The sequence below is a fragment of the Pangasianodon hypophthalmus genome, chromosome 17 (assembly GCF_027358585.1).
Source record: "Pangasianodon hypophthalmus isolate fPanHyp1 chromosome 17, fPanHyp1.pri, whole genome shotgun sequence".
NCBI classification, from domain to species: Eukaryota; Metazoa; Chordata; class Actinopteri; order Siluriformes; family Pangasiidae; genus Pangasianodon; species Pangasianodon hypophthalmus.
This window is the reverse complement of record NC_069726.1, coordinates 2,337,023-2,351,153: the sequence shown is the minus strand read 5'-3', so window position 1 is coordinate 2,351,153 and position 14,131 is coordinate 2,337,023. Positions and strand designations below refer to the sequence as shown.

Genomic DNA, 14,131 nt, shown 5'->3' with positions numbered 1-14,131 from the left:
TGGATGGGCCTGATCTCATTTCAGATTAGCCAGCCTACACTTAACCCACTTAGAAACTTAATATGCATTTGATACCCAGCGATGTGGGGCACGCCTCTATGAATCTACTTCAGTTACTGACACAGAAAGCATGTTTCCAAGCTTGCTAATTATGATGCCATGAAACCATGTGATCATTGACTTAGCACTTATATACGTATCTGTTTTAAATTGTGACGCCCTCTTTAGTTAAAGCTTTGCACCTATTTTTAGGGATTTACTTGGAATCTTGCTGAACTGTAATGTAATATTCTGTTAGCAATACAATTGTAAAACGTATTTAACAACACCCAAGATATTATATAATATATTAAATAATAATGGCACCCAATGTGCTTCATGCACTAGGATCCCCCTTGATGGCAATGAAAATGAGAAACATCACCTTTTTATTTAATTTTTAATTTTATTTGAGGCATTTTATTGAAGCATTTTATTGGATCTGTGTATTACTGTAGTTACAATAATGGGACACTTAACCATATTGTTAGTAAGCAAAAACAAATCTTGGGTCCTTTAGCTTATTAAATAAAAGATATACAGCAATGCAATATCACAGACATTCATACAAAGATATTCTCCCCAACCCCCCAGAAAAAAACAAAAACACCCATGCATATGTTGATTGCATTAATATTGGCATAAACATTATAGATATAATAAAGACATCATTTATTACATCTTCCACTGATGAAGATATAACAGACATAATAGTCATAAAAGTACGCATTACATAGATATAACAATTTGTGACGTAAACATAATCATAATATTACAGTTATGCATCTAGATGTAACATAAACACAACAGTTCTGGATGGAGACATAAATATTCTAGGACAATAAGACAAAACAAACGGCACCTATCAATGAAAGTATCCTTCATAATGCTATATTTTGATCTAGAGGTTTTTTTTATTTGAGTAATGTATAGACTATATGTATTGTTATACTAAATACACTCTTAGAATAGGTAGAACTGTTATAAGTGCTCTTTGGTAGTGCCTCAGAGGAAGAAGATTTCTTTAAAGGTTCCTTGTAGAACCCTATAACAGTGTTTCACTATGAGAAAGGGTTTAATGTAGAACCCTTATAGCAAGCTAAGAACCATTAATTATCCAATCTAACCTTAAAAAACTCTTGAAGAACCCCAATTTTAAGAGTGCACCAAGAACCAGAGTGTTTCCCTCTCAGAAAGTATTCCAAGTTTGGGAAGCTAAGAACACTCAATTACCCAGTAAACCATTAAAGAACCATTTCTGAGTGTACCAAGTACCAGCAGAATGAAATATTAAACACCTGACAGGTTGCACATATTAAGAAGTATATAATGACCAACAAGTTAATAATACATGCACTCTTCAATGATTCTTTAAGGATTCATGAGATAATAAAGGGTTCTCCAAAAACTGTTCTGCTTAGAAACACATGTAAGTTCTGTGTAGAACTTTTAAAGGTTCCCCCAAAGAGTCAACTGAAAAACCCTTAAAGTTTGTATTTTTTTAAGGGTCAGTACATGATACTGTATACTGTGATACTGGCATGATTTACCGTACACTGGTGAGAGAACAGAACCAATTGAAAAAAAAAAAGGTTTCCTGTGGATTAATGCTGGCATATGGCAGGGGAAATGATAGATAGTCATATCCCTCAATCCCACAATCATCTGCTTCCAGTTGTAGATGATCAGAGCATTAATCCGATGCTGTGATCCAGAATCAGATCTCCGTTGAGACTGAAGCTACAGCCAAAACTTCAGAATCCTCAGATCCATCCCTCAAATACAGGCAGTTGGGTAAATATCCCTGGCATCTGAATTACAACCAGCCAAAGAGCTTTAGCATTTCTGTCCCTCATACCCTTCCCTCATTTCCCTATCTGTCTCTTTCTGTTATTCAGTTTAATTCGCTTGATTGGCATTCCTGTTTTAAAGTGCAGTGTTTTTAATGCAGTTACATATAAACTGTAAGAATTCTACGAATAAAAAAAGAAAAATCTAATGTGTATTTTATTTATATCAACTCTAGAACATACTACGTTGATATCTTTATCTTTTTTATGTGTTTTTTTAGATTGGGTACAAACACTTGCCATTCTGGTAGGACTTTCACCTGCAAAATGAATTTAATGTACTTTAATACAAATAGAAAATTCTTATCTAGCACAATAAATGAAGACCGTTGTCTGAAGTTGAAGAAACAGAGTGTTGTGTCGTTACTTGCTGTCTCTCATTCATATTAACTGTAATAAGTTTAGCTACGATAGCTGCAGTTTGTTCGTCTTCATCTTCTGGAAACATGGGAAATTTGCTAGATTGCTTTGAGCTTTTTCACAGCAGCTCTATCTCTGACTCTGTCTCTTTCTCATCCATTTATAATTCTCGATTAGCGCGAGTGTCAATATGTAATTTTGCCAGTCCAATGCAAAGAGTGAATTGTCATCAAAACATAACTGCTTTATCAATATGTATATATGGTGGCTTGTAATGATAGAACAACAGAAGCAATACAAGTTGATAAAGATTATTACACATAATAAATAAAACATGCAAAAATAGTGGAAGCTATGGAGACATGCTAATGGAAGTTAGGTTTATCAATGGAGAACTGCATTATGTAGAGAAATTTCCAGAATGATACAAAGCTGAAAGATTTTTGTCTCCAAATGATGTGCACTGTGGGCAATAGAGGAGACATCGTGGTTCATCAGGTCTCTCTTTCTCTCTCGGCAGTGTTGGGTGTATTGCGTGTGAGTGGGCAGACGGAGATGAAGCGAGTGGTGGGCGATAACGCCACGCTGCCATGTCACCATCAGCTTTGGCATGCCGATACCTCACTGCTGGACATCGAGTGGCTGCTGGTGAAACCCAACGCCAAGCAGAAAGCGGTGAGAGAACACACACTGCCAAAATCTGAAAAATGGCAATCACTTCATGGAAATTATGACCGTGTTCATCTCTCCGTTTAATGAAGGTCCACATCATGAGCTTCGGAACATTTAAGCCGCCCTTCAATTACAAGCCTTGCTCGTTCTCTGGCCGACGCTGGCTTTTCCTCTTCAATTACTTTTATGAAAGGATGATTCAGAATTGGCAGACATTTACATTTTCCATTCCAATTTGGCCTTTGGTTATCTAACACACTCACTTTTAGCTAAAGTAAAGGAATCTCCTGCTATGCATGGCTCTGCATTTCAAATAGTCTGCTATTGATTATCCATTGTGCGGTAGTAAATCTGGTGAGAGCAAATAGACGACATGGACTCTCAATTTAAAACAAAACAAAAGAAAAAAAATACACTGAATTACACTGTGGACTAAATAAGTAAAGACAGGTGTAGACATGTATCCAGCAACGTTTGAATTAATAAAAATAATATAGAGATGTTATAAAAATGCTCAAACTCCACCTGAACTTGCTGAAAAGACAAGTCTCAGAAATGTCATAATGGACATGGCCTAATATTATAATCAGCATACTTGATTGGCAGCACTAAGACTCCCAGCCTACTATAGCACTCAGCACTCAAGAATCAGGACTGTTCATCCTCTAAATACCAGCCATCCAATTACAGAGCTAGCACAGTAGGCTACGCTAGATAAGCTTCACTCTCTTGGGTAGTTTTCACTTGCTAGATTAACTTGTGATTTCTGGGTTGCTCAGATGGATAGTTTTGATGATGACATCAGCCTTATGATTGATGATGATAAAGCTAACACAGTCTCTACCCACCATACATTTATTACCCAAGATTAGCCCCACCCACTTTATACCCAAAGAGGAGTAATTCAGACTTTTTTTGAAGATTGTGGCCATAATTTTTATTAGAAATTTATTAGAAAGTCGTCACACCCTACCAGAGTCTGAAGTTCCTGGGTCTTAAATCTTTCTGTCATGATATTCTCTTGACTCTTTATCACAAATTATCTCAATATAATTTTTTAGCTTTAAACTAAGAACCAGTGGAAAGCTACAGTAGAGTCCAAGGGCGGTATTCAGAGTTGTGCATGCGTAGTGAGGATTTAATAGTGAAATTGTGTACATCGGTGTTCAGACCTCAGGCGTAAATACGGACTGAAGTGCTTCTCATAGAGTTGCATGTGTGACACATGTCAGAGGCATGTCTCAGTTATGCTCAGCTCTCATTTTGATCTTAGGCCCATTTTTCTTGTATGATATCAGCTCGAGCGAGGAACAGTATTAAGTGCTACCATCTGACGGTTTGATATAACCCATAAAATGTCATGCTGATATTTGTTTTGGGCTGTAAATACACTCAATACTTTCCCTGCTGAAATATTAACGTCACTTTCAGTCAATGTCATTGACTCTGAACACAGCTCCAAATGTCTACATTTACTAGTGAGGTCTTTTTAATTTAATTGTTGTGTTTTCATATATTTCATTCACACATACCACATCAGTAATACACAATGATAATGATCTACTAAAGTCTTAAAAGCTGTATTGGCTCCATTAGTATGCACATCTTTCCATGATGTTATATTCCCAGCACTGTTTGAAGCCTATTTTGGTAAGAACTGATGTGATCTCATGGAGAAACATCATTTGTATTAGGTTTTATAAACTATGCAGTAAAAGCTGTGCTTGGTAGTAAACTCAGACTGTTAGACTTGTTAAACCTGAAAAAAATGCTTTGTGTTTGGAATAGCCACGCTAAAGTATTGTGGCGCTTGAAGCATTGGAAGCAAATAAATTCGGTTTTGTTCCTGATATCTCTGCAGGTAATCACCTACTTTGCAGGCCGGATCTACGACCCGAGCGAGGGCGAGGCAGGCAGGTTGTCACTAGCGGGCGATTATCTGAAGGGCGATGCCTCACTGATGATCAGCGACCTTTCACTCACAGACTCGGGGGAGTACAGCTGCAAGGTGAAGAACGGAGGGAAGTACTATTGGAACACAGTCAACCTCATCGTCCTCGGTGAGTCCCTACCCACTACAGATTAACCTTCAACTGTGCTACTGCCCACAGTCATATCTTCAGAGTTTACCGTCAGAGGCTAAAGCCTTTTCCATGCTTGAGTGTGGAGGGACTACAAAACTGCTACAAAAATCACCATTATCTCAGGTGTTTTTCTATCAAAAAAACAAATATTTTTTGATATAAAAGACAAAGCTTAATGAAGTCTTGTCCCAGGAAGTGACAGTCTTGTGTCACTCAGTTGGCAAGCTGAAAATAGCACTCTTGCCCCATGGCATCGTGACACAGTTGCACTTGCCATAGCAGTGGAATGTCACTTTGATTATGAAAAGATATTTGAATATTACTTATGATATGACAGAAAGGCACGATGGTGACAAAGGTTCACGACAGGGAACTGGTTTTCTTTTACATGTTAATTCAAAAAAATGAGTGAGTTTTATTCAGTTGACACTAACTTGTTTCATCGATGTTCCACAAAATTAAATATAACTATAAATGGATAAAAAGTACACCATGTTTTTCTTTGATGAATAAAATTGGTTAGCATTGGTATTAGAGGAACAGCACACCATGGAACATGCTGTTATAGGAAAATATTCTAGTATTGATTGTTGTTATTTTATATTACAGTACACCCTGTTGTGTTTTAATCCATACTCATCACATTGCATTTTTATAACACTTTGAGGAGTCCCTGTATAAAATCTGAGTCTCTCTGAAAATCCAGTTTGTGTCATTTTCTCAAATTGTGATGGTGGTGCATTTTTTACTCCAAACGCTAACACGTCATACTCGCACTACATGGAATTAATGACGTAGTGATATTGGCTCAGTACCTTTTCTATACATTATATGTTTGTTATTGTGATTAACACTTTCAGCCAATAAGAATCACTCTTTGAACAGCGTGCTCAGAATTTCACAGCCTTCTGTATGTTGCATGCTTACCAGTAAAGTATCAGGTTTTCTATTCAAAATGTGGCACTACCTCAATCGGCATAATACCGCACAGCAGGAACGTGTGTTACGACTGCTTCAAGTTGCTGACGCTCTGCTCTCTATAAAGACGTTTTAAAGAGCGCGCTGGCAAATTTACGCATACATTTATACAAATTGCCGCCGGCTTTGCGACGACACTTTCGATTCGGTGGGATGGGCATTAGCGTTTGTCTTGTTCAACACGAGGATAATGGCTTTGGCGCAGGCCCGAGTGCCTCCTCCTCTGTGTAAGTGATCCTGACAGCGGAGAAGATGGAAGGGCCACTGCTGCCCGGCTCCACTCTGTTAATTGCATCCTGCAGTGAGAGCCTGAGAGCATGCATTTCTGTTCTCCAGACTCAGCACAAACCAGCCCGAGCCTAGGAGCAGAGACTTGGGGGTTTGTGAAGTAGGGTGGGGTGAGTGAGCTGGTGATTGGTGATGCAGTATAAGCTAATGGTGTGCTGGGGCTCCTTTGCACTTACATATTGAATGTCCTCTGAGGAACCAAACAGCCCCTAAATGGTACTTTGGGGAGAATACGGGAACATCTGTGCAGGTGTTCAGAAATCCTATAATTGCTTAATGTTTTACTGCAACGTTATGATATTATCACAATATTCTACTGTAAGATTCCTACAGGTTTAGCTGTACCTGTTCTCCCTGGGCACTTTTCTTACAGAAAAGGAACCTCAGCAGAATTTCATTCAGGATTAATATCATCCTAGCCTCCTATGCCTAAGATGTTTGTCCTCAAGAGGTGCCAACATCCTAACTAAATAAAAAAATCCTAGCAGGGGAATCCTACATGGGAGCGGGATTTACCACAAAACCTGGATGTATGCTGGTGGACAGGACAAATCTATGCTAAAATGACAAGTGTGTAAGCTTACTTTATACAAACTGTAGGCGTTTGCACCTCTGGTTCTCATTTCCTTTCAGCCAGGATAAAAACACATCTTGGCTTTTTAAATAGTCAGATCTTCTATCAAAGAATCTGACAAACATATGCAAGCTTGGTAACTAATTCTAGCTATCATTGTTCATGCTGTCTATCAGTTCTTGTCATGTTTCTTAGCTAGATTTACACATGAACACATCTTGTACAGAAATGTTACACATAAGATAGACAATTAGCTTGTAAACCTATTTTCAATTTTTCCTTTTGTAGAAAAAAAATAGTCAAATTTGTCCAAAATAAGCAACTTGAACCAATCTGCCTTGCTCCAAACTGTTTTCCTAGAAAGTCGTCTCACAGATGGAATTAATCTGAAGCAAGAACGTGCCTGTTGAATATCAGCCTTGTGTCTTTTGCGCAGTTAAACCGTCGAAGCCTCGCTGCTGGATGGAGGGACAGCTGTTGGAGGGCAGTGACGTGAAGATGAGCTGTAAATCTACAGACGGATCTGATCCCATCCATTACAAATGGGAGAGAGTGCTGGACAAGGGCAGATATGTGGGGAAACTACCACCTCTCGCTCTCCTGGGTACGATCTTTAAAGCTGCACTGCTTCAGCATGTTCTTCCCACCGGTCGAGGAAGGAACGGCTCATTGATTCACACCATCTCTATAGATTTAACAGAAGTCTTATAAAATAAATGCTAACATTTCAATTTAAGTGCACAACTCACTTTAACTTTATCTCAGTTTTTCCTGTCCTTAAAAGCAGAACTTTTCCTTTTTATTCTTTGACCTGTACCATGATGTAACTGAAATTTCTCTGAAATTTTGTGTAAATCAACAGGGCTAATCAACCATGTCTATATTCTCCCGATCCATCAGTTTAGGAGCTTCAATGAAAGCGTCAATGCTGAGCAATAAATGCTCCATTGTCCTGGATAATCTCTATAAATTTAGTAGCACTGAAATTTTAAAATGTGCTATTAAATGCCCAGGAGAGCTCTTCTCCTTTCTGGGAACAAACAGGAACTAATTATAAAGTGTATGATGACATTTTAGCTGTGAATTCATGTCTTGGTACAAGTGGACTACCAGACATCTTTTCCAGGGCTATAGAAAGATTTCAGCTCAGGAAACAATACAGCGCTGAACTATAGCAACACTAACAGGACAAAAACTATAGTGTCTCTCAAGTGCTGTTTTAGAGATTTAAAAAAAAAAAAAAAGCTTGTTGTATTAATTCGAGTTATACAATAAACAATCTCTCACTCAGGAATTGTTTTTCTAAAAATACTGTGTGTTTAGACCTGAAGAACCCGGAGATCGTGACTCTAAGAAACCTGAGCCGAGAGAGTGCGGGCGTCTACAAGTGCACAGCCAGCAACGATGTGGGAGAGGAGAGCTGCACCATGGAGGTCAAAATTCACTGTAAGTGTGTGCGTGTGTGTGTGTGCGTGTGCCTCATTAAAACACTGTGCTTTTCACCAACACACACTAACACAGAAGTGTGTTCTGTACATCACAGCTGCCTAAGGATTTAAGGATATATTTTATTATATTTTATTTTTATCTACTTGCTGTAACACACCTCCTCATTATGGCGCTGCAGCACAAGGCTAGCATGTTCATGATATCCTCAGCCTTTAGGGAGTGCATATGTGTGTGTGTGTGAGAGAGAGAGAGAGAGAGGGTTTCATCAGCATACTTTAAATTTGAATTGAAGAATCTGAAAAGGCTGCACAATTGCGTTTGGGAAGTTTACGAGGAAACATTAATTGGCGTTAGAAACTTACTCATGCATAGAAATATGCTACTTTATTCAAGGAGAATAGTGGCCCTGGTTGCTTGATTAATGGCTTGTTGTGTTTGCTGTGTATTCTCTTGGCCCTGTTTGACGGATTGCTTTAGATCCTCTATCTGCAGTGCGGTGGACAGAGGCTTGTTCAGAGGGTTAGCCTAAATTGCAGCATCTCTCCCAGGATGCGTTTAAACTCACATTTGTGAGCAAGGGTGTGTCAGTCAAGTGCATTCGGTTGATATTCTGTGTATCTAAATGCTAAGCGTGTGGACAGTGGGAAGCTCAGGGGTTACAATTAACCCCCATGATTTGATTGGAAAGCTGAACTTTTTAGAATTTACTGTAAAAATTATTGAAGAGATGATTTTTTTTAACACCATCTCCTAACATTTTGTCTTCCCATTCCGTGGAAGGGTTGTAAAAAGTCTGTAAGCTGTAGATAAAAAGAGTCTGTCTGATGGTATAATCCTGACAGTTGTGACGTTTTGTTGTCTTCTCCAGATGTTCGAGGTATGGGAGTGATGGCCGGTGCTGTGGTGGGCGTGTCCTTGGGTGTGCTAATCCTCATTCTCATCATTTGGCTGGTGTTCCGCAAGAAGGAAAAGAAGAAGTATGAAGAAGAGGAGACGCCCAATGAGATCAGGTAAGCACCAGTGCCTCAAGAACGATTAATAAATGCTAAGTAAGGCATAAAACACTGTGGGGCGTGCGGTTATAGGAAAATAATCAAGGTCAGGGTGGTGTGATGATGCGAAGTTACCGTTACCACCACAAATTTCCAATAACAGCATGTCCTGAAGTGTTTTATTCCTCTTACACCACAACAATTTGTCAACAATTACAATTTTTCGTTCAAGAATGACACATTGTACTTTTAACAGTTTATAGTTCTATTTAAAGTTTGTGGGACGTCCCTGAATCAGCTTACTTCTGGTTATCACATTACAGCAGCTCTAAACAGTCCTAAAGACTTAAAAAAACATAACGTTACAGCTTTACCTCTGACTGTTACAAGGCTCTGGCACTGGAGACTCCTTCCACAGATGTTAAATAAACATCTCCGTACAGAAGACTTAAATGAAAACAGGTTTTTAACATTTATGTAGAGCTTCCACCGTACAAGTTCCTGTTAATGTCTTTATATGAAAAGGATAAAGCGGTAAAACGAGCGCATGAATATAAACCTGTGATTTGCAGCTGCACTAAAGTCGGTGCTGCTGTTATAGAAAACACCTCTGACCAATCGGATTTAAGAATCCAACAGCGCTGTGGTGTAAATAATAAATATTTAATAAATGCAGGTAAATTCTCTACACTTAAGACCTTTATGGTGCTTTATTATCACTTCGAGACAGTTAAGTATTAAGAGTGGCTAAAATAAACCCGTACATGTCAGGGTTTATTTGTGAGCGTGAGGATGAATAATGCAGGTTGGGAGACTCCTGTGCATCAAAAATGTACGTTCTGAGAGAGGAGAGCCGTCAGCGAAGTGACGCTTCACCTCGCTGTGTTTATGTACTTGACTTTATTGTCGTGCTGATGATGGAACACACTCGAAGCTATAGCGCTGGCACAGGAACAGCGTGCCATAAGTCCTTCTGGCCCCTCGTCCTCAGGGCTTTAAAGATATTGGATGATTTATAGTGATATATAATAAAATGCTGATGCTGCGGTGTCCAGACCGCCTGTCTTCTGCCGAGTGTGAAAGTGGACTGGCAGGACTCCCTGCTCTCTCTCTCTCTCTCTCTCTCTGTCTCTGTCTCTCTCTCTCTGTCTCTCTCTCTTGCTCTCTCTCTCTGTCTCTCTCTCACCCGGCGCAAAAAACAAAATGAAAAACTTACATCTGCTTGGGTATGGTTCAGTTTGGATTTGAGATATGATTCTTAAAAATGAATGAAAAGCGCTCTGAAAAGACTTTGTCTCAACCTTCTCTCTCTCTCTCTCTCTCTCTCTCTCTCTCATCATGTCTCTTGTCCTTCCTGTCTTATTCTCTTCATCTTTTCCACTCATAATCCTCTCTTTCCATCTTTTAAAATTTACCCTCTTTCTCTTGCTCTCTAATTCCACATTCTCATTGCTCTTCCTCCCCATGTCTTTTTTTGATCCTGGATCTCTCTCTCTCTCTCTCTCTCTCTCTCTCTCCCTCTCCTTAATCACAAGTTTATTAAGGCTATAAAAATGATAATAGAACTGATGAAAGAGTCATAACAGCTGTACTAACTATTTAATCTCTCTTTCTTTCTCTCTTTAAACTGTATCTCCAACATCAGAGATGGACCTGTTGTCCAATTCTGCTCAAAAGCATGACACATCGCCTGCATTAATCAACTTTGATCAATGACAAAAAAAGTCCACTTTTAATAATGTGTAATTATGAAACGGATAGTTCTAAAATCTGATTGGCTCAAAGTTCAAAGCTGTTGTAAAATTGTCGATATACACACACATGACCGCAACACAATACCTGAATTCTGTACCATTGAACCAGGTTTTAATCCATTAAACCTTTCACACTTATACTGTTGTTCTGCCCATAGAATGCTCTAATGTTTGTCCGTTATGTTGCTTAGCAACCAAAGCGTACTGTTAACAGACTACATTGCAAGGTGGAAGAATAGTTTATTGTGAATAATATTAATGATAAATTCAATTATTTATTGAACACATGATTTGATCGTATTCTTTCTCTCATCAGGGAGGATGCTGAAGCTCCCAAGGCCAAGCTGATGAAACCCAACTCTCTCTCCTCCTCCCGTTCAGGAAGTTCTCGATCAGGCACCTCCTCCACCCAGTCCATGGTTCCCAGCGGCGCACCACGTGCCCACAAACCTCACCCGCCCCCTCCCTCGATGGGGCCTCTGAAAGACAGCGTCCAGCCTTCGACGTTGCCAGCCGTGCCCCCGGCGTACACGCAGGTCGCCCCCGAAGCTCCCAGAGCCCCACAGCAGCCCCAAACTAAGCCCAGGCAACCTGGCACGGATGGGCGCCATGCCGGTGATGATCCCGGCCCAAACCAAGGCCTTCCAGACTGTCTAGAGATACATAGACATCATCACACACACGCACATACACACATATACCTGTATACTGATTTACTCCGGGGACAGCTGTCTGACACGCATGAGCACCACGGCAGCGATGATGCGTCCTGGTCGTCTGAAAGTCAAAACCAAAACACACACAAACACAAACCCTTACACACACACACACACATATACACACTGTGAGCCTGCGAACCCAATTGGACTCACTCCATCAAGAGAAATAAAGCAAGCAAAGACAAATAAAAAGGGAAATAAAGGCTGAAGTCACTTGAAGCGTCCCTAATCGCTGTGTCAATAAAACACCACACATGGGAAATAAGAAGTGATTGCCCCCTTGATGTGGACAATAAAGGAAAGCGGCGTTTCCTCCTAACACACGCCATTTGTTTTTCGCTTTGATGGCAGTGCCGGGGATTCTGCATGGCTAGGTGGAACGGTTGATTTATTTTTAACAAGGAAGTAGCCGTTATGAAGGAAAGCCACATTCTATCCAGTGAAAGGAGACGTCTTTCTTTCTCTACTCAAGACTCATGACCAGCTAAGCGGTTCTGCTTGCACGCTCAAGGTGTTAGCGGCAAGCGGAAAGCTTTTAGAGGCAGAAGAGAGGAAAGGACTTGTTCCAAACACCTGCTCTGTTTTCCTTTCCAGTCACGGTAATATGATTGGCTCCGAACCAGGAAGTGAAATTGAATCATCTACATGGCTGCTTTCTAAATCTCAGTATTTTTTTTTTTCATTACAAAATGTGTACAGTGAGGTCCTAAAAAGTCACTTTTTACGTACAATAGTAAAAACACTGTGTCCTTATTGGTTAAAAACTGCAGAGGAAATACGATTAAGCTGTAACTGTTAAATTTGCCCAAAACCTAGTAGAAAGACACAATATTAAATAGAGTGATAAGGCAATTATCTATTAATATGCAAATTGGAAACTCCCCAAACCCGACATGCCCTGTGGAGTTAGTGTCCATACCCCATTTATATGAAATCAAACAAAATCCTTCTTGCTTTTCTGAATTTGTATGAATTTTTCATGAGATCATGCTGAGAAAACATCATCGCATGTCCTGCGTTTGCGTATTGGAACCTGACTGGCTTTTATATTTGGTCATGAATAACTCTTGCCTGTTGTTTTCACTACTTTTTTAAATGACATTTTCAGCTTTGCACTTTGACCATCTGCACATGCAAATATATGTATGCTCCTGAAATGGTTTGATCATAAAAACACATTTTATAAAGTTTATGGTTCTATTTCGATGGTTATAATTTGATAGTTTGCTACTGATCACTAGCAGCTTTCACTTTTTTCCCATTAATTTATGTCTTGAGTAATAACTACGGCTTTCTACACTGATTTCACTTCCTGGATTCGCTTTTCTGAATCATTTCAACACAGACGTTAGTCCATCGCCTAGCTTATTTCACTAAATGTTCCTTATCCACTATAACCAATAAGGAATATGGCATGATTGAACCAGTTATGAATGTTTTGATGGTATGTGATGCATTTTTATATTTACATTCGCTTACTTTTATATATTTTACCTGTTCAACATACATCATTTTATAACATGAACAGCAATAACCTAAAGGTTTCTATAAGTTCTGTTAGCTTAGAGAATTATGACCTTGTTTTACTTGTTAACTTATTTACAAGGTTTGCCTTTTTTTTTTTTTTTTAAACAGACTGCTTATCCGTAAGGTTTGGTTTCAGGCATAGTTTCATACCCATGCTATTGAGATGGCAAGACCAGACAGTGAAGCTCACTTTTCATCACTTCAGGTAACCAGAAGGTTGTGAATTCAAATCTCAGTGCCAGAAAAACATTCTAGGGCCCAAGAGCAAGTGGCCTTAACTGCTTATTCTTCTGTCTCTGCTTAAAATGAATACATGTAAAATTTAATTTCATACAGACTTGACCTAAATGGGTTGTAATTTTATCCCAGACCAGCTCGTTGTGAAAACTATGTCACGCTTTCTGCTCAGGCCGCTATATTTTCGGATGTTCCACATTTTTATGAAGGCTTGCAGCTCGCTCTGTTTTTTTTTCCCTCATATGATAAACCCGGTTAAAGCAGACCTGCTCCCCGATGCCACGATTTAATAAAACTGAGCGCTAGGTGTAATACGCTCCCTTTCCCCAGAGACAGTTTTGTTATTTCAAGCTCCACTCTTGTACTTTTGTTGGATGAAATAGGGCTGGGATAAGGATGATTATGAGCGAGTGATCGTGAACGTCCCTCACCTCAGTGTAGAGAAAGAAAACTTTTTGGGGTATAGGCAACATTTGATTCAATTGATGGCAAGGAAATTTTAATTTTTGGGTCATTCGTTCAAGCTGATTAATTGGTTATGATCTTTATGAGAATGGGATAAATACTTTTGGGAATAGTGACATCAACTGACATTATAAGTAAGGAAC

The 14,131-nt window shown here is 39.3% G+C and overlaps 1 protein-coding gene across 1 annotated transcript in view; it reads left to right on the top strand.

Moving 5' to 3' along the window:
• Positions 1–11,835, top strand: part of LOC113544897 (CXADR-like membrane protein) — a 42,650-nt gene extending 30,815 nt beyond the window's left edge. The window contains 7 exon segments of the mRNA XM_026943962.3: positions 2,770–2,924; positions 4,783–4,981; positions 7,282–7,449; positions 8,169–8,291; positions 9,163–9,304; positions 11,357–11,578; positions 11,580–11,835. Coding sequence (XP_026799763.3) covers positions 2,770–2,924; positions 4,783–4,981; positions 7,282–7,449; positions 8,169–8,291; positions 9,163–9,304; positions 11,357–11,578; positions 11,580–11,697 — 1,127 coding nt within the window. The 3' untranslated portion in view covers positions 11,698–11,835.
• The last annotated feature ends 2,296 nt before the right edge of the window (positions 11,836–14,131 follow it).